The 25,803-nt window shown below is 40.1% G+C and overlaps 1 protein-coding gene across 2 annotated transcripts in view; it reads left to right on the top strand.

Annotated features, from left to right (window-relative positions):
• CACHD1 (cache domain containing 1) overlaps positions 1-25,803 on the top strand; it is a 152,300-nt gene that overhangs the window by 80,660 nt on the left and 45,837 nt on the right. For both annotated transcript variants that reach the window (XM_048496091.1, XM_048496090.1), the window contains exons 4-7: positions 2,724-2,830; positions 13,541-13,667; positions 17,053-17,197; positions 19,677-19,893. In XM_048496091.1, the coding sequence (XP_048352048.1) occupies positions 2,724-2,830; positions 13,541-13,667; positions 17,053-17,197; positions 19,677-19,893 (596 nt within the window). The remainder of the gene's footprint in view (positions 1-2,723; positions 2,831-13,540; positions 13,668-17,052; positions 17,198-19,676; positions 19,894-25,803) is intronic.

The raw sequence follows: 25,803 nt of genomic DNA, 5'->3' as shown, positions 1-25,803 counted from the left end.
TTGAGTCAGACGTCCCTTCAGGTGCACAAACTGTCTGGGGGCGACATCTTCTCTCCTGCGCTTATGGAGCTACCCTAGAATTGTCAAGATGGAGATGCTGCATTCCAGTAAATATTCTGGGCCTCCTGGGCTGACAAGAAGCAGGGAAGCCTCATGGGCACACAAGAAAACTGACAGACAGTGACTCCTTAAAGGCATTCACCCCATACCTCAAAGCATGGACCCAAAACTCTCAGAAGGAGTGGTTCTCCTTATGAGCCCTGACTGGGATGGTGCACATTTGAGGGCCTCCAGCTGTGGATGACCTGATACAATCCTTTGAGTTCCGTGATGGAAATAAGTATAATAAATAGATCCCCTTCCTTTATCTGAACTTTTGGCAACCTGCAGATTCATATTATTAATAATACACATTCACCAAACAAGATTGTAGGATCATAGTAGATTCATATTCATGTAACACCATATTAACAGCAGCCTTTTGTATAATGCTGGGTAGACCTTGGTTTAGTAGACCTTGGTTTAGTATTGTTGTCTTTAAAATAGGTGTGTGCTTTAATAGTGCCCTTAATCAGGCCTCCATTATCAGTTCAGATAGAGAATCCACTGTTAACTTGAAAAAAATACTGCTTGTTTTACTATTTCAGTTCATCAATATGTAAATAAAATATTGATTACAAGAATATTATTTGCTAGTTCTAGTAATTCAATGAATATGGGGAATTTGGAATAAATTTGTTATGTAGCTGCCATTTAAGCAGAAAAAAACAACAGTGGGCCTTAATACAATAACCCAAGCCCCAATTGATGAATGTCATTTTTATATACACATTCTCTTTTTTTTTCATTTCTCCCAACTAAAGCTGTATAGGGAAAGTTGATTTACTTTGGTGACTAGGAGCTGAATGAAATCCAATTGGAGCTTACTTGAACACTGTTTTGATGTTAGATTCAAAGCTTCTGCAAATTTATTTTATCTTCTACATTTGCTGATCTTCTGCTTGTAAATCCTGTTGAAGGAGAATAAAAATGACTGCTGCCTGATGGGAATTAAATGTCTGAAGTTCAAAGCAGTTTGCACATCAGAGCAAATGTCAATCAAGTGAACATCTTGCAAGCTAGGCAGGGAGCGAATTTCTCCATGGGGAAGAGATCAAAGTGGGAGTCACAGTTCTGTTTTTTCCCTCGGGATGCAGTTTCAATCAGTTGTTCATTAAAGTGAATCCAGAAGGAAGGTTTTTTTATACCATGTGGAAAAAGAAAAGGAAAAGGAGGGGAGTAGGAATGAGAATGGGTGTTACTTTTTCTATCAGCTTAAATTTAGGATCAGATTTTGATAATTTTTAATTGTAGAAATTATTTACCACAATACCACTTTTTTCTGAAGTTGTATGAGAATTTGTTGAGCATCAGTTGTGGTATTGTTCCCTGTAATATTTGGAACTATGTTCTAAATCCTTTGAGATTAATCTACATTCTATAATTTGACAAAAAGAGAGGAACTAGTTAATCACCTCCTTTTTCTGACTTGATTACCAGTAAATTTTATCTAAAAGATTGGATGTTTGTTCTATGTGTTTTTTGCAAATTTTACCTCATTCATCATGGAAATTTCCAATCTTATTTTCACTGCTACATTGTATATCTTTTAAGATCTAAAAACAAAACTGAAATCCGTTTTTCTTGAAAATGTGCTGTTTTGATACAGATATTGTGCTTATGATGCTTCTTTAAATGAGTATTAACAACTTTCATTAGTTTGTCTTTTAAGGAAGGTGCTAGAAATAGTGACCATGATGGAGCAACACCAAATGTGTGTCAAACAAGGATATGCAAAAACTTCCTTGTTCTTTTTTACACAACAAGCTACACTCAGAGAGCTCATAAAGGAAATCCCTGTGGATGCATGAAACATACCTTCTCTTAAACGGTTACAGGAAACCCCCTCAGTAGTTACAGCACAAATTAATTAGGTCTTAGTACTGAGGATAGATGTTACAATTGTTGTGCAAATCTCAGTAGATCCTATGATTATGTGTGGGATTGCAACCAAAGAATATATCAGAATGTACAAATCAATTATTTAAGGTTTGAATTAGGATCATATTAATTTTCTTAAAGTTCCCATTTTTACAAGAAATTGCAGAAGGTATGATTCCATCCCTTCTCTGTAGTTTTACTTAGAACACAGAAGAGGTAGTAATGAAATTGTTAAAAATGATTTTATAGTGCTATAGTGTTAACTTGTCCCTTGTATTAAATTGTCTCATGTACAAAATACAGGATACTTAGCAGCAGTTGTCTAGACTGTATATATTCTTGACAGTTGAAGATTCAGTAACATCTGTCTGTTGCTGTCACAGCTGAGTCCTTCCATGGCCCATTTTATATGCTATTTCAGAAGCAAGAAGCCGCAAAATGCTACTTTCCATGCTCCAAGACCAACTGGCCTTGATAACAAATGCAACACGACATTACAGGGGATCTTTCCAATTGCATCATTGCTTCCAGTGTCTTCTCCACATCCTGCAACTAATGTTGGTCAGGCTTTTTATTGTTGTATACAAAGCCTGTCATGCCAGCAGTTTGTAGCAATGCCAGAACTCTTGCACACGTCTTTGTTCAGTAGGACTAGAAGCAGTTTTCCTTCCACTTACAGGTATTTGCACTTTCCTTATGGCAAACTGTTTCTTTTATTAACCGTGCTATTGTTTTCATTTCAGGTTTGACGGGAATTTCAACACAAATGTGTCTAGAACTATTAGCTGTGATAGGCTGTCTACCACTGTGAATAGCAGAGCATTCAATCCTGGGCGTGATTTAAATTCTGGTAAGTAATTTATTGGAGTTTGTTGCTGTACCATGTAACAGAAAATTAGCTTTAAGTGCCATAACTGAGTTTTCTTTCCTCCTCAAATTACTGCACAATTTTAGACTTCAGATTAAATTAGTGGTTATATCTGTATATTTATTTATTCTGGTGTGTCATGCACACATTTGTTGTGGTTGGTAGCAAATTTCATTTGTTTTTCATATCTGTGTCTGCCTTGACATTACTAATGTCAGTTCTCAGCAGTTGCTGTCTTGAAACTGAGATGCCTCTTTGATCTTCATACAGTTTGTATAATGCATGGGTTCTTCTGCTGCAGTCAGCATTAACAATGATGTTTGAAGATGTCCTCCAGTATTTCCTTTTATTGATGTGACGGAGAATTTCCATCATGAGAAGTGACCTATTTGCTTGGCACACTTTAGCACTGGTGGTGTGGTTACTGCCTGAGGCTATGAAATCTTTTTCCTCAAGAAATTTCACCTTTGGCTGGTTAGTGCAGCAGAACTTGCTTTTTAGTGTCCTGTGAAGAACACATTTGGCTTTAAACTTTAAAGAACAAAAGCATTCCTTTTGTCATGTATATGGTGGATGTTGGTTTAGGTTTAGATTTATAGTGTATGGTGGTTTAGTTAAGTTGGAGGTGCAACCCTTGGGCCATGACTCACCGTCTGGGACCTACAACAGCCAGTCAAGTGGAAATACCCCAGATACGTTCGTTTGTTCAGTTTCTTTGTTTTGTTCATTTACATTTATTGGTGTTGAAATTTCTGTAAACTTATTTAAGTTCTGTGGAAGAGATGAGCAGCACAGGATCTTGTTTCTTTTGCTAAAGCTAATGGTGAGAAAGGAGAACACATTGAGGGGATGTGAAGGTTAAAGGCCTGAAAATAAGGTGTGTTTCAGGATTGTTGGAGGAAGTGTGCATTTGCATAAAGATGCCAAAGAACCTGTAACTATCTCTGTATCATATGAATTACATGCCTGTGTAATTTTGTCCTCAGAGACAAGGAAAAATTCCAATCCTCTGCTCTTTCTCCTCTCTTACCACTTGCTTCATTGGGCTAGCTTCTCTACCACCTGAGTTGAAAACAGCATTGCCAAAGAGTTGATAATGTGGTCCTCTGATGGAGGAGAGTAGCATATAAAGTCTCTCTTGTGATCAAATCAGAACCTCCCATCCTATGGACAACTCACTGAACAGAATCACATTCATTAGAACCACCAATGAGAAGTTCAATGGACTTCTTTTTTTAAAAAAAACTGCTTTTTTTCTCCAGCATCTGTGGACTGGGAAAAATTATTCAAGTCCTGAAGGATACTGAGCTTCCAATTAATTGACAGTTGCAAGTGCCTACTTCAGTGGTTTTCCTGAGGTTCGGCAAAAGCACTCTATGATTTCTATTATATTTGAAGAGTGTTAAGAAGTTATGGGAGTGCATTTATCAGGCTTCTAAATTGTTAGATTGCACAGCAGGGAGTTCATTTGTGGGTATGTTTATGTTCATTGATGGTTGGAGTGTGTTACTTTCTGTTTCTGAAAAACTATCATGCTGTAAGAGCTGCATTCAGTTGAACTCACCTATTCCTTTCCTTCCTCTTCCTCTTTTGTGCCTGGATCCCAGATTGAAGATTCTTTGATTCAGGAAGTCTTCAGTCTAACTAGAGATAATCTAAATTCATAAGTTCAGACAAATTGAGGTGGCCTTCTTTCCTTTGAACTAGAATTCTAAACCACTCTTTAATCCCGGTTTAAACTTGTGGTGTGTAAGAAAGGGAAAAAATAGTTCCAAAATGGTGGGTATCACAATTGCACTTAGACTGCAGACTTCTTAAATGCAATGAGAAAAGAGAGGTGGTGTCTGCAGGACAAAAGAGAAGCAGCATTAGCATTATGAATCATCTAGACTTTGCATATGATGCCTAGCTACAATCCTCCAGTAAAGTAAAAATTTAAGTCTCTCATCATTGCTAAAGTGTTTTTTTAAGGGAATAAGTCTGCAGAAATGCAGGTCTAGGGAATCCCCCCCCCCCAATAGATGGATTGTTCCTGAAATTCAAATAGGTTTACACAATCGAGTGCAGCTTCAATATCCTTCTTTCTTATCTCCATCTTCAAAAAGTTCTGATATTTCTTTTCCTTGAGCTACTTAGTTCACTTCCTCCTTCCCTAGGGAGAGTTGCCAATTTTGCCATAACCCTGTGCTTATTTTTCTATGACCACAGCATACAATCTTTAGTGAGATAAAAAGAGACTACTCTGGCTGAAAAAATAAGACCCCCTCCTCTAAATCATTTCAGGTGCACTTTTATTTTGCCTCTGCTAAAGCTGCAAGAATTCCCTGCAGAGATTTTTTTTTTACTTTCTTCCCTGCTACAAACCCTAAGAGATGTGCTTATGGGGCTCTACATTTTCTCATTCCAAGCCCTTTAATCTCTCAAATGCTTTCCTGTACTTTAATATCTCCTCATGTCTGTAGCAAAACTAGTTTGGGGACAAGTTCCATACTCACTAGAGACTAACAAAAAAGAGCTGCCTTTCAACTTAAAGCTGCATTTGTCAAGCTGCTATTTAGTTCAAGAAGTACAAGTTAACTGATGTTGGTATAAAACTGCACTGAGCTTTTCAGTGGTAATTTTATGCCAGATGCCTATATGAGGCTTGTTGAGAGAACAGTCATTGTAGATACACTACTATATATGTTAAGAAAGCACATATTTCTTATGTTTCTTGTAATAGTAGCAAGTAGATTTCTTCCAAGACTAGCAACATTGCCCATATAAATCTGCTATATATGTGTGTGTGTGTGTGTGTATGTATATGTATATATATATATGTATGTATGTGTGTGTATATATGTATGTATGTATGTATATATATAGCAACAACACCCTTTTCATTTTCATTATATATATATGATGAAAATGACATATATAATGAAAATGAAAAGGGTGTTGTTGCTTGATGCAATGTTCATAAGTATATTTTGATTAGAGGAACTGAATGCTGTGAGACATCAAAAAATGCATGGACCATATTGAGTGGGTTCAGATTTGTACCTGTGGCATGTTCTGTTCCTTTCAAGATATTCTGCATCTGGCTACATCTGCACTGATTTTCCATGGTAGAGGTCAGAATATTTGAGGGTGTAATTTGCATGCTCGTCGCAAGTGGTAATGGCCTGGGTTTGTTCTTGCTTTTTATTGATCTTGATATAGTTTTAATCCTAAAGTGAAAACAAGGAAGATTACTGTCCAGATATGCCCACTAAGGAAATATTCAAGTTGTTCATTTAAAGGAGAGGCATAGTTCAGTGGCAGAGCACATGCGTTTCATTTACAACATTCCAGGTTCAATCCTTTGTATCTGTACTTAAAGACACTTGGGTGACAGGACAGTGAAAGATCTTGAGGTGCCAGGCTAGCCAGAGTAAATGCATCTGGCCTAGATGTTCCAATAAATTGACTTGTTATACTTTCTTTATTACCTAGTGCTGTACCGTATGTTATCATTTAACCCTGGGATCCCCCACATGGGGTTCATAGTTGCTGTGGTACTCACCAAACCTTTTCTGGTGCCTGCCAAGTGGGTGAGGCCAGGGTAGGGCTTAACTCCAGCAAAGCTTCGGCCAGACTATGGGAGATTTGATTGGCTTTGCAGATTTTAAAAATATTACTTTGGCAGCAGCTGCCATCACACCACAAAGATTTACTGAAATTAAGCTGTTGGCCATTTTGCTGCTGTACCCACCATGCTGTGTCAGAATTCCAAATGTGCCTGCTGACTCAAAAAAGTTGGAGATGCCTGATTTCAGCCTTCTCCCTTGAAAGCAGCACTAGGTGGAGTGGGGGTGAAATGTCACAAGGACCAATCAGCAACCCATTTGGTGTGACTATTTACAGAGGCTTTTCACATTATATATGTTCTTGGACACATCTTAGACATATAATAATGCAAATGTTTGCAGTATGACAAAAGCAATTCAGATCAAAGTGTGCTTCTTGCTTTTAGTGGGGCAAAACATTTTGCAGCATCTCTTCCTGCCAATTTGCTCCAAGATAATGGCCTGCTTTTCACACAGATGAATGTTAGAAAAAAAAAAGAAATCATCTACCATTATTTGTCTTACCATACTAATGACTGCTAGCATGCACTGAGCAAAGGTTGTATTAATGCAAATATCAAAACATAGTTGCATTAATTTGTAGATATCCTGCAAAGTTGTGGAAAGCAGAGAACAACTAGGCCAGTTCTGGTAGATGCCAGATTGATGAACCTACTAGACTTGATTCATATGTGTCCATTGGTACATAAAAGCAGATTTGTATTCTCAACTGTGTAATCAGGACATGCTGTCATGCACACAATTCCTGCTGTTAAATTGTTGCATCCAGTTCCCAGGGCTGAATGTGTGTTTTCCTTTTGCTGGATTAGTAACAGCCCTGGTCATGTGATCGTTGCTGTGCATATTCACTGCCAAGGTTTTTGTGCCAAGTATCCAATCTGTTTGTGTACATGTTTGTCTATGGATCAGGGCTTTGTGGGTTTCTAATTCTAATTCTTTGCATTGTGCAAGCTGGAATCTGAAATTTCCCAAATGCTATGGTACTACATTTGAAACGTGTTTCAGGACAGTTGATGCACTTTATACATTTTTTAAAAAACAGTAACTGCTCAATAAATTAATAATGTTTCACTAACTGTTGTTCATTTAACTGTAGCTGGGAACAGCCTTATCAGGGACATGCTGCAGTACTTCTGTTTCTCAGTCAGATTTGTTTTGTTAATATAATGTTGACTGATACTGACATAGAGCTTGTGTTCTGACTTATTTGATAAAATGTGCCTAAAAGCTGTTTCTTTTCCAGTCTTAAATATCCCTTTAAAATTTCAAGTCTCACTCCATAAATTAAAACCATATACATGGAAAACTGTCTATTTGAATAAATTAAGAAATCATAGTCTAAAAGAGCAAGGGAGCATGGTCTAGTAATTTGAACTTAAAACTAAATCAAATTCCCCAAGGCTTATGTTACTTGGTTGCTTTGGTCTCTTTGTGCTCTTATGCAAATTGTTACATTTCTTTGTACATAGTTGCATATTTGTAAGCCAGTGCAAATACAAACCCATCTGCTCACAGCATGTTTTTCTAGGTTTCTTTGAGGGGCAAACAGAACTCTTGGATTCAGTGCACATAATATTTTAGAATTGAGACTTATAATGTCAATATATTATACCAGGGTGTCGAACTAATTTATTATGGGGAGGGGATATGACATGAATGTGACGTGGTTGGGCTGAGCCCGGGGGGGGAAGGGGGCTGCCTCAGCCTTTGACCCCTTAGCAGGCTCACCATCACAGACCACCACTGGGGGTGGGTGACTCGGCAGGCCAAATTGGGAGCGAGGGAGGATTGTCTAAGCCCTCCCAAGGGGCTGGATCTGGCCCCCAGGCCACTTGTTTGACACGCCTACTTTATAAAATTGATATTTTTGTGATTACATGTCATTACATATCAGAATATTTATTATTATTTGCTGATTAGTTATATCTCAGCACAGTTATGCCATGATGGCATCTTCTCAGGTAATGGAAGGTCTTGCAGCAATTAGACTGATGGAAGCGTAGGCCTTTTCTTCATAGGAACATTGTACTAAGTATCCCAGGGAAGAACACTAATGCCATTCCATTCAGTGAATTCTGACTCTTGAAAAAAAATGTTAACATTCTGGAAGCATACAAGGACGGCATCCATTAAAATGTAGATGTTGTAGAAGAGAAAAAGAATGAAGAGACCTCATGCAGCTTTGTTAATCACTGCAAATGTAAACTTAAAGTGCTGTTTTGATATTTTAAACATTGTGAAGAAAATATGGGATTGCTTTCTCAGATTATTGGTCTATCTAGGTCAGTGCTGTCTACTCTGACTAGGTTCCTTATATACAAGATTTGATCCCAGCATCTTCTACCCAAGATCAGGAATTATACCTGCAGGTTCTGTCTACAAAACCTGTGTACTGCCACTGAGCCTTGGTCTCTCACCATATGCAAAATTGGAGAAGTTATTTAAGTGAAGTTCCATCATTTCATTTGGGAGTTAGTAACAGGTGTATTCATTAAGCGAGCTCCCTAGACAGTTGCAAGGAACCATGAGTGGCATTTCTAATGGTCATTTTATCTGAGACTCCAAAATATCATAAATCCCCTACCTGAGAACTGCCCCAAACAATGTCCTGCTTGATAGAGATATCAGCGGTTCTTGCTGTCCAGGAAATTACTAGGTCTGGGTAGCAGTAGCATTTGGGCATAAGAAATAAATTGATTTATCTTGGAGGACCATGTCTATTCTAATTCAGGATGCAGAAGACTAAGCGATATTTATGGATGCCCCTTCTATCTAAAATGCCAAAATTATGTTAACAAAGCTCTGGCCCTTTCAGTTTCAGACATCCTTCATAGCTAATAACATGACTGTTTCTGAGCCTTAAGAAGTCCAGAAACTTATCTTTCCTATTAGGTTAGTCAGCTTATTGATGTCTTCCTCTTGCTTATCTCTCATCACAGTTTGGTCTTATGTATTGGGCAGCCGGGTCATATGGTTCATGCCATTGTTTGCACGTTCATTCACCATTTCTACAGGCAGGGAGCAGAGGCTTATGTTGTTGCATCTGTCTTCCTCTGTCTTGGATAAAGGAAGAGTTTGCCTCACTTGCAGCCATGATAAGCAGAAAGTAAGACCTCACTCGTTGGACACCTGGAGAAAAGAAGCTTGGTGTCAAAGGTGTCTGTATCCCAGTAGCCTTATTAGTGGCATTAGTTGAATATGCAAACTGTAAACTATCAAAGGAGCACAAATGCAAAGCACGATCCACATTCCTTAAGCCTTTCTGTTTCAGGCTGGTCTGGTTCCTGCTGAAGGTCTCAGCACTAAAACAGGGCCCTGTGCAAGAAACACTATTATAAGAGCAGCAAATACCATCACATCATTTCTTGCATTGGCATCTTCCACAATCTCTGTGTAGCAACAGGCCAGCCACTGTATAGTTTGCAGCTAAGCTCTTCTGGATTCGGTCAGTAAACTCACGCTGTTTTAAAAAGCAAAATAAAGCTTTATTAAAGGAATTTTGGAAATATCATTTAAAACAAAGGAAATGCACTTCAGCAATGACACAGAAAATAACAAAGTTGTTTCACTAACTACTTACTGAAGTTGTATGCAGCATAGTTGTTTTTTGAGGCCTAAAGTTTCCAGAACTTAAAGTGAGGGTTTTTTTTCTGGCCGTAAGGAGGGGAAAGAGGGAAAAAAGGGACCACTAGCTGTTGCATTGACTACTCTTATGATAAATGCTGATCATAGTCTGCTAATTTATCATGACCAGTCCTGGGACTGCTCTCGTTGAAACATCTAGTGTTTGAGTGAGTTGCCCCCTGCCAACAGAAATGCACAGGTTACCCCTTCCAACTGTGAGTTATCAGCTGCAAAGAATGATCTAATTAAGCTAGTCTGGGAACTTGGCCTTGAGATAAACAGTGGCTGATTATGCACAAGGTGTCTGCTGCACTGCAGGGGCGAATGTCTACCATGGCAAGATTTCTCGTACAGTCATATTTTGTCAAGCCTCACTTTCAATTTCCATTCTCTCTGTGGCAAGCTACACCATTTGTAGTATGACTTTAATTTGCTTCGCCGTCAGAGGAGGGCAGATTTACCAGTTAGCACAGCTTTGCCCTGCACATCTTCCCTCAGCTTACTGCCAGCCTACCTAGCTTCAACCTTCCCACTCCCTCGCACTGCCATCCTTGCCTTCCCCCTCGCCTCCCCTTCCATGTGGCCAGCTCCTTTCTACTCATCCTGCTGGCATCTTTCAGTAGCCAGTAAGTGGATGTTGAAGAAAAGAAGCTCAACCATATGCGTTTAGCCAAAATATACTGACCTCTAAATTTTCATCTGGATATATTGAAATCTCGATATAATAGTACTTAGTCCCACCGTACACCCAATGCCCCTTGGCACTCAGCATCCCACCCCCCTTTCTGGGAATAGCATGAAATCCCCTTCCATATACTACAGGGGTAGCAGGGAGTGGGTATGGGGGTTTTCAGTGATCATTTTGGTGTTTCTATGGATAGTACAAGCAGGGTGTCTTTTTGGAACCACCCCACTTTCCCCACTGTACTTGATCGGGAGGGCTTTTGAAAACTTTATTTCAACTTCAAGCATTTGTTCTATATGAGATCTATCAAAATAATGGTAGATCTAATACAGGAATATTGGAATAACAAGGCCTGTCTCTTCTTCTGTGGCAGCAGAAGTGGCAGGAAATATGTGTGGGGAGTGGAGAGAATATAAGCCCTAGAACATGGTCCACTTCTTCAGTACAGTGTGGTCCAGGGAATTGCATTGTCTGTTTCATTTGGGGGGTGGGTGTTATTTTTTAGAAAGGGCTGCAATGTCGATATAACTGCTATAACACCAATATCGATATAACAGAAGTTTAAAGGCTTTTATAAAAGCCAGCAGTCTTGAGCATAGCAAGTGTGATGAGATCTGTACCTTTAAGAGTAATGGGCAGAGTTAAGAGAGGAAAAGCAGAACCAGAGAGTTCAGCAGACAAGCTGTGCAATGAGTGCCGCCTGCCGTGTAAATAGAAAAATGCAAGGAGACCCCACTATAATCCCACTGCTCAGCGAAGAACCCCATGGTAAGCCTTCCATGCAGTGATTGGAGGGAGTGCCCTCTGAACCTGGCAGAGGCAACATACTAGCTAAGGCTAGAAAATCCCTACAAGATGGATTCTCTCTTGACACTGTAATACCAGATAGGCTGCTTATTACAAGTCAAGTAAAGGAAAACTTTAAAGGGAAGGAGAAAGCCCTGGCCACTACCTTCTGGCTTATGACTGAATACTTTCTTTAAAAACAAATTTTCACAGTTCTCAGGCTTGGAAACTAGAAGAGATTAGTGGGGGGATGCTCAGAGGCTTGTTACCTCTTTGTACCTGGAATTTCTTATCTGTGTTCTAAAAGGTCACAGCATGCTAAATTTCAAGCAACAGCACAATTATTTTCCAACTGAAACTTTCATGGTGGGGCTGAAGCCTGAGCCAGTGTTTGAGAGAACAATTAAGTGTACTAAGGGACTCAATTTCTTGACATAGTGCAACTACAGCAGTATTCATTATATATTTGGCAGTGGCATGTAGCTGGAATGTGTAGGCAGAAACAGAGCATGTGAACATGTCCCAGGGAACTTATTGGAACAAATTTTAAGAGTCAATCTGTGGGCATCTGAAGGACAACTTGGTGATCTGGGAAAGCCAGCATGGATTTGTTCCTAACAGGTCCTGCTAGACCAAACTTGTTTCCTTCTTTGACTGAGTGATCGTGGGAATGCAATCAATGTTGTTTACCTTGATTTCAGTAAAACTTTTGTCAGGGTCCACATAATGTTCTGATAAGTAAGCCAGACTTCTTCAAACTAGACATTAGAATAGTTAGGTGGATAGGGAACTGATTGGAGAACTGCAATTTCATCTGATTGCAGGGAGATGTCCAGTTGGGTGCCACAAGACTTGATTGTGGATCTGGTACTTTTCAGTATTTTTACAAGTGACCTGGATGAGGGAGTAGAAAGACAAATCATTAAATTTGCAGATGACATCAGATTGGAAGGAGTAGCAAGACAAAGATAAAATTTAGCAAGATCTGAATGCACCAGAAAAGTGGGCAGGTGTGAACAAGATGCAATTCAAAAATGACAAGTTCAGAGTTCTACATCTGGATAACAATAATGAAAAGCATGTGTACTGGAAAGGGGGTGCACTTCTGAGTGACATACTGTGAGCAAGATCTGAGGTTAAGGGTGGACTGTAAGCAGTCAGTGTGATGCAGTGGCACAAAAAACTAATGCAATCTTTGAATGTGTCACCAGGTGTACAACATCCAAATTGCATAATGTCTTAATCCTTGCCACATCTGTCAGACTGCATCTGGAGTGTTGTGTTCATTTCCGGAGGCCTCCTTTCAAAAAGGATGGGGAAAGAATGAAGTGGGTGCAGAGGAGAGTGATGAGGATGATCAAGAGTCTGGAGACCAATCCTTACTAGGAAAGGCGGAGGGATTTGGGAAAAGAGGAGGTTGTGGGGGGACATGATTGCTCTTTAAGTATTTGAAAGACTGTCAGAAGTGGGCAGGGAACTGTTCTGTTGGCAACAAAGGATAGGACTCGCAATAATGGGTATAAATTATGAGCAGAAAGGAACCAGTGAGAGTAGTTAAGCAGTGGATTCAGCTGCCTGGGGAGGTGCTGAACTCCCAGCAATGGCTGGATAAACACTTCTCTGTTTATTCTATGCTAATTCTGCTTTGAGCAGGGGGTTGAACTAGATTGAGCAGGGGGCTGGACTACATTGACCCCTTCCAATTCTGTTTCTGTGATTCTATATCGTGTAACATTGCTCACATTTTTTCTTGAGGGTAACAGTCTGAAACCTCTCTTGTTTAACTGTGTTAAACAAAAAGGTCTTGTCTCACTTCAAAAACAGGTAGCTATATTCTGACATAACCATTGTTGAGGTTCTAATGGTACCATCCTCATCCTCTATTGTGTGTTTGATTAATGCTGCTTTAGGAAGGCCCCTTAAAGAGACCAACGTTCACAATTTTCTTTTGTTTACCATACTATTTATGTTTCTTCTTTTTTAAAATAGTTCTTGCTGACAATCTGAAATCGAATCCAGGAATTAAATGGCAGTACTTTAGTTCAGAAGAAGGTATTTTTACTGTGTTTCCAGCACACAAATTTCGATGTAAAGGCAATTATGAACACCGTAGCAGGTATGATTTTACTATGAATTTTAAAAATTTTGAGTATGGCTAGATGTAACCATTTAAAACCATTTTCATTCTTCATTTCACACATCCTATTATGCATAATGAGAATATGAAATTAAACTGTGCAAATTTCAGTATATAATGAAACAGCTGTGTAGTTGTTGATCAGTTACAAAGTCCATCCTCCTTTTGTGGGCATAGTTTTGTCCACCCAATGAATTGCAGACTCTGTGCTTGGTGAAGCTGTGCAGTCATACATCTTCACAATCTGTTTAACCATGTACTAGTCTACTGGCCATACACAACAGAGATACTTCTATGTCTTTCTCTCTGCCTAAGACATGAATGGAGGTTTGACTGGAAGTTTCCACATGATATATCACAACTACACACAAGCTGGGCAATATTCTAAACAGAGCTGTCAGTTCAATGTATGACATATAAACCTATTTTTTATAATTGCTAAGGTTATTCATAATGTGGATCATAGGAAGATTAGATACATCTGTATAAGAAATTTGATAACAGTCCTACATGACATTCTCTGTAAATGAAAAATCCTGGCTAAAAAGAAGAGATATTTGTAGTTTGATAAATTGCTGCAAATCTTTTATTTGGTTGTATTAATTTAATTGCATAAAGGAAATATGCAACTGTTAAAGCTGATGAGATTGCAAACAATTTGGAATCCATCTGATATATCCAGCCCAATTTCCTCATTCACCAAAGGAACTTCACATGTAGAAATGGGTGATGCTCATTTTGATGCATGGGTATGACAGATTTTACTGAGCGCTTCAATTATAAATGTGTAACCACACAGATTGCCACATAAAAATCTCCCCATCCCGCAAATAAGTACACAGCACTAGAGTTCTTTTGATTATGATGTGAATGTTTACTTTACCAAATGAAACTATTGATGTTGTGGAACCCGCTGTTGTTGGGGCCCCTTGTTCCCCCTGGAAGTAGGTGGCTTCAGCTCTTCGGTTCTCTTGGGCGGCCTCAGCAGTGAGAGAGGAGGAATCAAATGCTGCCTTTCCCTTTTGACAGGGCAGATTCCCCAGCTGTTTAGGAACTGCCAGCCAGAAGCCTCCTTATAAGCCTCCCTGTCCTGCCTTTTATTCCCTTCATGCCATCCCTGGTTTTCCTACTCACCAATCAGGGCCTCTGTGTTTGGGCCAAGCCCGCACTTCCCTGGCCCTAGGGGCTATCTGACTTGTCTGTTTTGCCAAAACCCTACCCCCTCTAGACTCTCCTGTTTTTCCGCCCCTTCTCTCTACCCGACACCAAGGCCTGCAATGGCCTCCTACTGCCCTCTCTACAGTTGAGTTTGCTGTGGGCTCCTGAGGAATGGGTGTGGAATGGTCCCTTTAGGGAGGGGGTACTGGGGAATTCCCGGCCTCTGCCAGGGCCTCCCCCTTGTCTATGGACTTGGGGGTGCAGTAACATAGTCTCAGGTGGTTTGGGACCTCCCCAAGAGCCACAAGAGTGAACTGTCATGGCTCTGGGTGGCTCAGGGCTTCCCTGGCTGTTTCGGGGTTGGCGTGGCCTTGGGCTGCCCGGGGCTTACCCAGCTATCCCAGGAGCAGCTAAGGCAGGCTGGCATGGCCTTGGGTGGCTTGGGGCTTTCCTGGCCATCTTTTGAGCCTCTTAGATAGGCTGGCACAGCTCGGGGTGTTTCAGGGCTCTCCCAGCCATCCAGGGAGCCACTTGAGGGCTGCTCAGGGGTCTTGTGACCATCCTAGATGGCAGGGGGTCCACCCATCCCAGGATAGATGTTCAGGATAGATGTGATGCTCAGTTTGTGTATATGAAGTTCTACTCTGGTTTTCTGGTGTTGTAAAATTTCCTTTATCACGATTTGTCAAAGCTATTCTATTGCTCAGCTTTGAGGGAAGAGGAGGAACTTTTTAGTTATACTCTCCTGACACATGCAAATACTCAGTGCCCTTAATGGACTTTGGCAAAGTTTATTTTAATGACATGCAGAGATAAGAAAGCTTTGCAGAGCATGACCTATTTGACTTACATTCCAGAGCATTAATAGAAAAGACAATCTTGGCAAGAGACTTTGTCTCATGATGATTAAACCGAAGCCAAATGCTGTAATGCAATTATATGCAGCTTGCATAGACTTTTTACATGCCAGATAAATATCAGTTATTCTGTACTGCACTGTACTAATCTGTTTGCATCATTAGCAGTCACTATATTAGATGACACAGACATGTACATCAGGTCAGACTTGTGCTAAAATGCATTCTTTGTCAAAATATATAATTCCTGATCCAAATGCTATAAGGATTTTGCCTGTTACTAAGTGATTGATGGGACCTACAGAGCAGCACTCATGGGATTAACCTTTCCTGTCTGTGCCGGCTGCACTACTTCCCTAGAAAGCTGCTTGTGAGGGTCAAGAGACCCTTGGGAATAGCTCAGTTTGTGGAAGAGAGCACTGCAGCTGGAGAGGGCAGTCTACAGAAATCACAAATCCAGACTTATGCCAGGCTTTTGTTCACAATCACACAAGGGTTAGCTACAGTTGTCTTGTGTGAAGATTGGTTACCAGAGACTAATGAGATTGTCAAACAGTCTCTTAAAGTAAAGTAACATAAACCTTCAGAATGTGTTGGAGGTATTAGGTTACCTGTTAGTATTTAACACACGATCACTGACAAAATGGAACTATCACATGTGATTTCATTGCTGATGGGACTATGAGCTTTATATGTGTTCCTAAAATATGGCTAGGAAAGTAATCTGATCTGGGTTTTGACATAGTAACAGCATTCAAGCCACCGTGTGCCATAAGAAATTATGAAGATACAATAGTAATAGTCTGCAAGTAAATCTTGGTCTATTAGAGATAACCATGCCAGTCTCATCCAGCTTTCTTTGGTATGTTTGAGACCAAGAATTGGATTGTGGATGCTATTTTGGACACATCTACCCTGCTGCTTGTATTGCTGGCCAAACAATAGATCATGTTTATGTTTGAGAAAATACTGCTGGGTGGGTCACTGTTATTTCAAGTATTTATAACTGAGGCAAATAAATAGTATCTTGTCTCTTCTGTCAGTGCAGACTCTTGAGTCAAGGAGGCTCTATTTGTGGAAGATCCAGGTGGTTCTATTTCACCTGATTTCCCTTCTGTGTTGTATAGCTGAAACCTTGGCTTAGCTTTTCTGAAGCTGACAAGTGGTTTCTGGGGAATGGGGGAGGTGGGGAAAGATAGTTTCACCAGACTTGTACACTGATTCTACTTGGAATTCAGTCCCAGTGATCTTTTCGGACTGTTCGCAGTATTTAAACAATTTCCTGCCCTGGTTTTTTAAAGGTGATTAAAAATTGCAGCACAGCCTCTTCTCTGTTATTTCAATTGCAGGCCTGTCTATGTCTCTTCAGTTAGACCTCAATCTAAACACATAGTGGTCATTGTGGATCACGGAACTTCAGTCACAGAGACTCAGCTTCAGATTGCCAGAGATGCAGCCCAAGTTATTTTGAACTCAATAGATGAACATGATAAGGTGAGTTTACACTGAGAAAATAATGTTTTCATTATTGCTTGCTTTGGCTTAACATCAGTAACCCTAGCCAGGCAGTGACTCATGTCAGAACTCCCAGAATCTGCTTTGAGTTTTGTTTCTGCTACACTAATTAACAACTCCAGGGCAACAAGATTATTATGTTAGATTTTCCTCTCCTGACACTATATGCTATTCCTCATCTATCCTACTCTCTTCTGGTATCTTGAAACAGAAATTGAAGACTTGTTTCCTTCTGAAATAGAATTGTCAAGTCCCATATTCATATATAGAGGAGCTACAAGTATTTAGAGAAATGGGAAAGAAGCCAGCAATAGAGAGGACGGTGAGGGGAAAGTGCAAAGCAGTTCGAGGGAATGGTAGGAGGAGACTAGGTGTGCTGGCTGTGGGCAGAGAGAAGAGGTCTGGGGCAAAGCTGTGCTCACTGGCAAATCTGCCCACCCTGACTGTGAAGCAAAATTAAATTCATGCTAGAAGTGGTCTTGCTGGCTCTAGGGAGAATAGAAAGTGAAAGTGGGGCTTGAAATACGTCCATACAAGAAATCTTGTGGCAACGCACATTTGCCCCATCACGCAGCAGATGCCTTGTGTGTAATTGGCCAGTGTTTCTTTCCATGCTCCTTCCCCATACTTCTTGAGAAGTGTTGTGAGGAGTTTTTTCAGGGCAAACACCAAAAGCACTTCCCTCATCATAAAACCAGATGTTGACATACTAGCATTTTCTAAATTAACTCAGAAAATTCTACAGAGGTCAAGTGACTTTCTCCAGAATGTGCAGTTGTTACAACTGCCTGGGAAAGGTAAAGTTTTTGATGTCATACTGAACTTCAGAAACATTCAAACTGCCTTTGGCTCATTCCGCATGGGCCAAAAACAGCAGCGTGAAAATGGTGTAAAAGGGTTTAAAGCTGTGTAAAAGGGTTTATACCGTTTTCACACCACTGTTTTTGGCCCATGTGGAATCAGCCACTGAAACATTACAGAAACCAATCTTCCTTCTCTCAAGTGGGAAACACTTGGAGGAAAACAGTTCTTAGTTTTGTTGCACTGAGTTTCAGGGGCATTTGCCCTGCCTGTGCAGGGAGATCACAACAGTGAATATTTGCATGATGAGCACGCTGAGAAAACGTTCATTGGAAGCAGACTACTGGTGATCCCTGGCCCCAAGGCGATCCGGCTGGCCTCTACAAGGGCCAGGGCCTTTACAGCTCTGGCCCCTACCTGGTGGAACAGGCTTCCAGGTGAGATCGGGGCCCTGCGGGACGTACAATGCCTTTGGAAAAACACCATCCATGCCAGTGTGGCATCCTATGGCAGAGGTCTGCCACCGCAGGAGTGAACTTCTGCATTTGCCTAGTATGGAGCTGCACGGCACTCCATTGCCAATATAAGTGCCTCTGCATCGGCATCCATGCCTATTTGGGTGGCACTAGTAGCAATGAAGCCAGCGCAGGGATCATGCCACTTCCAATGCAGCTTTGCCTCCCCCTTTGGATTGCACTGTAAAGCACAAATGAGAAGACAGTATGTAGTTAAAAAGGTCAATAACAGGAAGATACATTAATCCAGACTTCAAAAAAAATCCCCACACAATTTCTAATATAAGAGTCATCATCAGTTCATAACAGAAGATATTTTTACCTTCTACTAAACTGAAGTCATGTTTCAATTGTTGATTTTAAAAATTAAAGATTGATTTAACATATGCTGTCACCTGCTTTGTGGGCTTTCTTGTTGGCACATCAGATCTCGTAATGTCCTGCAAAAAGATGCCTAATGTCTTTTGTAGGTAGCCTTCTGGTTGTGAACAAAACACTAAGCAACCAGCTTGGCCAGCCGGGATGATGTCAACTCCGCCATAAGAACATCTGGCCTCCTGTGGGTACATAAAGGGGGAAGGGAGGGGTTGAAGCCATCTGTAGTCTTGGTATTTTAGGTATTATTTTATGTAAATTATGTACTATGATGTTTTAAATTGTTTTATCATTGATGGACACCGCCCTGAGCCTTTGGGGAGGGCGGTATATAAATATAATAAATATAGTCACAAGCTGGCTTATATCTTGAGGTGGCGGGAGATGATACAAATGTGCCCTTTAGTTTTCTTACCCTATCTTCTGAAAACCAGGTGGTTCCTGATCATTTTATTTATGAGGCTCCATCCTACTCTACTAGAATCATGGTGGTTCCTGATGTAGTGTTCGGGAACTACTGCTGTCAACATTTGTTTAAGAGTAGAAACTATATTACTTCAGCAAAGCAAAGGCTAAAATCCTTTTCCAAAAGGTCAAGCCTTCTCAAGTTTGATAGATTGATTCTTTAAGTATTCTTTTTTAATATAATAAACTTCTATGCACATTGACTTGTACTCTGTCTTATTGGTATATGTGGTACAGTGTGGCTCATAAAGAATTCTCAGTGGTACAGTAATCCAATATCTATCTATATTTTCTTTTTTAAGATTTCCGTGTTATCCGTGGCAGACACAGTAAGAACCTGCTCCTTGGATCAGTGCTATAAGACGTTTCTGTCTCCTGCCACCAGTGAGACTAAAAGAAAGATGTCCAGTTTTGTTAACAATATAAAGTCATCTGACAGCTCTACTCAGCATGCAGCTGGATTTCAAAAAGCATTTCAGTTGATACGAAATACGAACAACAGCACAAAAACCCAAGCAAGTAAGTCCGTTAGCATGCAGTCTTATTGGGTTTTTCCTGTTATTTAATTGTTATTTAATTGTCCTTTCTTATATTTATCTTTTGTTTTTTTATTGTCCTTTTAGCAGATAATGAGAGGTTGAAACTTGCTTGAAATACTGAAATTGTTACCAGTAAAAATGAGGTTTGCTTTGAAATGTATAAAGTTATAGTACTGAGAGAGAGAAAAAAAATTATCCTTCCCCCTTCCATCACCATTTCTTTCTTCAGATCTCAGTTGCCACATCTATTTGATTTGTGTTGGCCCTAAAGAACAAGAGACATGGAGCAAATAAGATGGTATAAATTAATGCTCAAACTTCTAGAAGTGACTTTTCAGCTGTAGGAGGGGTTAGAGAAGGATCTAATGTGGTTCTGTTTTGAAGTTAAGCAGGTCTGGTTGGAAGATGGCCAGTAACCATACTAGAGTCAAGGTAATCTGGGCTCTTACCCAAGACATAGTGATGTACAGGGTGATGCTAGTAAATTTCCACAACTGAAAACCAATGGTCGTTAGAGCTTGAAATCATTCCTATGGGTACTGTTGCCAGTAAGAAGACACACGATTCCAGAATTTGACTGATACGGATTAAGTGGATGATTGAAGTACTGTGACAAACACACTGGGAAAAGCATGGTGATTAACAGTACCATGATAAGCAGAATTATACTAAATGCATTGCAGGGTGCAACTATGCTTAGAATGGTACTACAAATGCCCGAATATAGAAATAACTGGTAAAATGGGAGGACATAGTGGGAAATGAAGAGATGAATCATTTTGAATTGCAAAGACAATCCAAGAAGCTTAAAAATAAGAGTACAAATTGAACATGTTGAAGCTGAAGCTAATTGCAAAAACCTTTGCCTCCCTAACACTCTTCCGCCCTGCTTAGTTAGAGCTGGCTCCCAGAGTCATTGCAGTACAAAGCAGATTCATAGGGAAGCTCAAAGTTTGAGACAAGACCAGGACAGTAGGTTAAGCAGACAAACTTTACTGCATTCTTCAACCCTCTTCATTGACTTTTTATGCTGTTATGCTAATCAGAGGTGGTGCCCATCTCTCAAAGATGACCTCATCTAAGCTCTCATGAAGCTAAATGACATCTGGGATGCTGTTTGTCATTCTTTATTGACTAGCTTACTCTCTTGAATGCATCCGTTTGTTTTTGGATTTTTTCGTAAATTTTCAGATATCAGTTTATATTGATGCATGTTGAGGTCTTGGAATGATCATTTTTAGGCTGGAGGTCTACCCCTGGGTATCAGGGTTATGCTTTCAGACGGTTCTGTGGATCCTCCTTCAGTTTAGGACCCAGTTCTGTGCAATTTGATTGTAGGCAGCCTTGATCTTCAAATATCAGGATTACTTGGAGTCTCCCGGTGGACTTAGGTATCTCTGTATGGTTGTGGAATGTGCCTGTATGCTGTATATGCACTCCTGAAAGCAAATAATTAGCGACATTATGCTTTTTAGACAGTAGAGGAGTTTACTTCTGTAGAAATCTCTGTCCCCGTAAGCACACTATTACCTCACACAGTGTCCAGAATGCTGGCCTTCTTGATCTCCAGCTGACTGCTGCTATTAGCAGATGTAACTCTTATTAGCATTTACCTGCTCAGCCACTCAACTTGGAAGGAGGAGGCGAATCCTGCACCTTTCCAGAATTTGTTAGAAGCTATTTTGGTTATTTCATGCAAAATCAATTGAACATACAGTTAACTGACAAAGTAATTCAGAAATCATAGTACCTTGGTTCTGCTGCATAAAGGTTAACTAGAGAATGCTGTGAGTTTACTTTGAAGTGTCTACTTAACCTACTTCAAAATGACATTTGCCAGGGTCATTGCTGTTCCTGGGATCTTGCTGCTTTCTTGTTTGTGAAGCGTTCTGCTGTTTTCCAGACTGTGTTGAACTCAACAGTCACAAGCAGCAGCTCCTCAAAAACAGGCTTGGGACACTCAGCTTTAGAGGAACAATCCATTCACAGAGAACTCAGTTTGTTCACAGTTGGTGACCCTAACAGAAAGCAATCTGGGGATTACAGTATCAGATTAATAGGTGCAGGGAAGTCTTAATTGGCAAAGTGTTTGTTGCCAAAATTAAATACCCTCCCTCTGCCACAGACAAAACACTTTTGGTGTTCAAAGCAATGGTGAAAAGCATTACATATCTTGGAGGATGTTAATTCAGTAACATCAACACCTGAGTTGCCAAGTGACAGACTGCTTCCTTTGGGCCAGGGACCATTAGGCTCTGCTCTCCTGTTCGTTCTCAAAATCAGGGCTCAGTCATGAAACATATGAAGCTAGAATAAATGAAAGTGGTCCCGACCAGGTGGAGTGCCTTTACCTTACCATTTAGGAATTACAAGGAAAATGTAATACATATTAGAGAGAAGGATTTAACATACTGCATTTATTTGCTAATAGGTATTTTCTGGCATCACTTACTGTAGACATTAGGGAGTAGGATTTGCACATTGCATTCATTTGGCAACAACTGTTCCTTGGCATCACATACTGTAGACATTAGGTACTGCAAATGAAACTAAGTCTGGAGAGCACGTTGCTCTGTTCAGAGTTTCAGGCCTTGCAGTATGCACTGAAATCGGTCATTTAACTGCTGCAATTATGTTCTGAACTCTTCTTTCTGCACTCTAACACAGCTAGGTGTGTTGGTATATAAAAGTCTAGAACTCTTCACATATTGATGGCAATCACATAACTTATCCATGAGTATACCAGTGCTGAATATACTGAATATACTTATGCATTAATGTTAAACACATGCTGCATTTTCTGTATATTCAACAGTTACTGCACATGAGTAAATAATTTTTTTTAATAAATTGGGAAAGATAATAGAAGTAGAACTTCCATTTGCATCAGGTGAGGAGTTGTCAGTGCTGGACCAATGTCTGGAGGCTGTCATGGGCTGGATGAGAGAGAATAAATTGAAATTGAATCCCGACAAGATGGAGGTGTTGTGTGTGCCGGGTCCTGAGGTCTGAGATATTAAGGGACACTTGACTCTGAATGGGGTACTTTTACCACAGAAAGACAGGATGCAGGACCTGGAGGTTTTTCTTGATCTGTCACTGGAATCCCATGTTGTTGTTGTTTTTTTATTTTTTATTGTATCATTTGAATTTTACAGTTTATAGTCGTTTCCTTCTTCATACATTTTCAAACAATACTTTCCCCCCCTTTTCTCCCTCCCCCCATTTCTTCTTCTTCATAGTTTTGTCACACAAGCAGCAGTAAGTTCATTCTCTGTAGCCTCTTCTCCCATATTTCTTCATTGACTCGAGCTTCTTTCATCCAGTCCACGTATATTATCCATATCTTCAAAATTTCATTCTGTTTATCTTGTCACGTCTTATTTTTGGTTAATATATCGAAAATATCAATTGTCACTTGTTCCCAAATATATTCTAACCATTTCTGAAGTGTCCATTTTTCTTTTCTTTCCAGCCCAAGGCTATTATTGCATGTGCTGCTTTAATCATTATTTTATACATATAACTACATTGTTTATCCACCCTTCTGTCTTCCATTACACCCATGAACATTAAGTCATTATTTAAATCAATATTTATCTTCACCAGTTTCTTTATATATAACAATACAATTGTCCAAAATTTTTTTACTTCTGCACATTCCATCCACATGTGGCTATAATATGCCTCTTGGTCTCCACAGTGCCAGCATTTAGAACTACTGGAATCCCATGTGACAGTGGTGGTGAGGAGGACCTACCAGGTTCTCCAGCTGGTTCTCCAGATCCGTCTTTACTTAGACTGGGATGACCTGGCCACAGTCATCTATGCACTGGCAACCTCCCAGTTAGACTATTGTAATGTGCTCTATGTGGGGCTGCTATTTTTATGTTATTGGATTTATATCCCGTCTTTCCCAACCGAGTCTGGACTCTTGCAGTATACTTATACAGTTAAAAACAACGTGTAAAACGTATATAAAACAACTCAGCTTGAAGACAGTCTAGAAGCTGGAGCTGGTGCAGAGTAGCAGATATCTCAGGGTGCCATTACTCAATAACTGTCCTGCCATGGCTCCCTATTTGCCCAATTCAAGGTACTAGTACTGATGTACAAAGTCCTACAAGGCCTGGGCCCTATATATCCGAAGGAACTTCTCCCATATAGACCTGCTTGGGTCCTGAGGTCAGCAAAGGGGGCCTTCATGGCAGCTCAATCACCTTCTGAGATTTGGGGGGTTGGGACTACCTGGAGGGCTTTCACTGTAGTGGCCCTGGAACTTTGGAACACTCTCCCCCTGGAGGTCAGGCAGGTGCAGACTCTGCAAGAATTTAGGTTCCTGGCCAAAACCATTTTAACATTTAGATATTGATTACAACTGTATTCTAGTTGTTAGTGAGTTTCATATTCTCTGATGAATTCAAAATCACAGGCCAAGGTTCCCCATTGTGGCAAAATATATAATTTTGTTACTTTTCAAATGGGCACTAGGAGCACATTCTATCCTTTAAAGTTTTGGTATTGTACTGACAGTCTGCAATGTTACGGGGCCAGAATGTTCAGTACTTTGAGAAAGAGGATGTGCAAAATTCTTCAATTTCCTTATAAACTATCTTCTCACTTGTTTTCATTTCTAGTACCAAAATGATTGTTCTGATGTATTGTGAGTTTTAAACATCCTGCTCTCCCAGCAGAACTAAACATCCACATCAAAGAATCTATTTAAAAGATTTTTAGAGGGAAATGTATAGTACAAAATATTATTGTGGCATATCTGGTAAGAGAGATAAAAATGATGCTGAGAAGTGGGATGTTTGCATACAGCCTCCCAGCCGTTCTCTAAAAGAGTAGGGGCCACCTCTAATAAATTTGTATTCATATGGTTCCTTTCATTATAGCAGATTTCACAGTACTTTCATAGATGATAAAACCTTGTGCTGCTGTACCTGCAGTTCAGCATCCAAACTGAAAGAAGTGCCAGTAGTCAGGTGGGATATGGTCTATTGACTGAGAAAACTATATAGCTAAGGGGTTTGAAAACTCTTGAGTACCTGGCACTCTAAATTGCATGTGAAAGAAAACAAAAAAGAGAATTTTTGTGGCTTGAGGTATCGAGGTTACCACTACACAAACACTCAATATTTTGTGTTCCAGTGTTTTGAAGAATTTCAGTCATCTTATTAGCTGCACTTAGTTGAGAGGAAAAGTACATTAAGAGCTTTTAGGAATCGCATAGGGGAGTGGGGGTGGGGGTTGAGTTTGGTAGGGATTATTGTACGTAGGGCCCGTTGGTTAAAGCCACCTTATGGCATATTGAATCATCTGGGTATATGGACTGCTAACTTTTTTTCTACACTTATTTGTGATGCTTTCCTAATTCAAACAATTGCTTTTAAAATGTGGATGAAGGACTACCTCTCACTATATATCTCCTGGAGGGCATTACACTCAACTGGCAACCACCAACTGGTGGTTCCTGGCATTAGAGACATCCAGCTGACTTCAACCAGAGCCAGAACCTTTTTAGCTCTGGCCTCAGCCTGGTGGAATCTGGCTCAGTTCTGCAGTTCCTGCAAGACTGAGATGTTCCACAAGGGCTATGGTTGAGGCAGCAATGGCTCATCTTGGCTGGCCTCCCTACGCTGTCTTCTTTTTGTCTCTTCAGTTGTTTTTGTTTTTCCCTCACTCACTCATTGGCTGTCCCCTGTGATATTAAGTTTGATAGGGAAACAAGTGGAATTTTAAAAATTTGATAACATTTTAAATTATATTATGTATATTAACTAATGGTATTTTTATTGGTAGCTGCCCTGAGCCTGAAAGTAGTCAGGAAAGTGTGAGATACAAATCTAATAAAATAATATTAATAAATAAAACCTTACTTGATTTT

This window comes from Sphaerodactylus townsendi, linkage group LG05 (genome assembly GCF_021028975.2).
Source record: "Sphaerodactylus townsendi isolate TG3544 linkage group LG05, MPM_Stown_v2.3, whole genome shotgun sequence".
NCBI lineage: Eukaryota > Metazoa > Chordata > Lepidosauria > Squamata > Sphaerodactylidae > Sphaerodactylus > Sphaerodactylus townsendi.
Note: the sequence above shows the minus strand (reverse complement) of the source record. Positions and strands in the feature narration are given on the sequence as shown.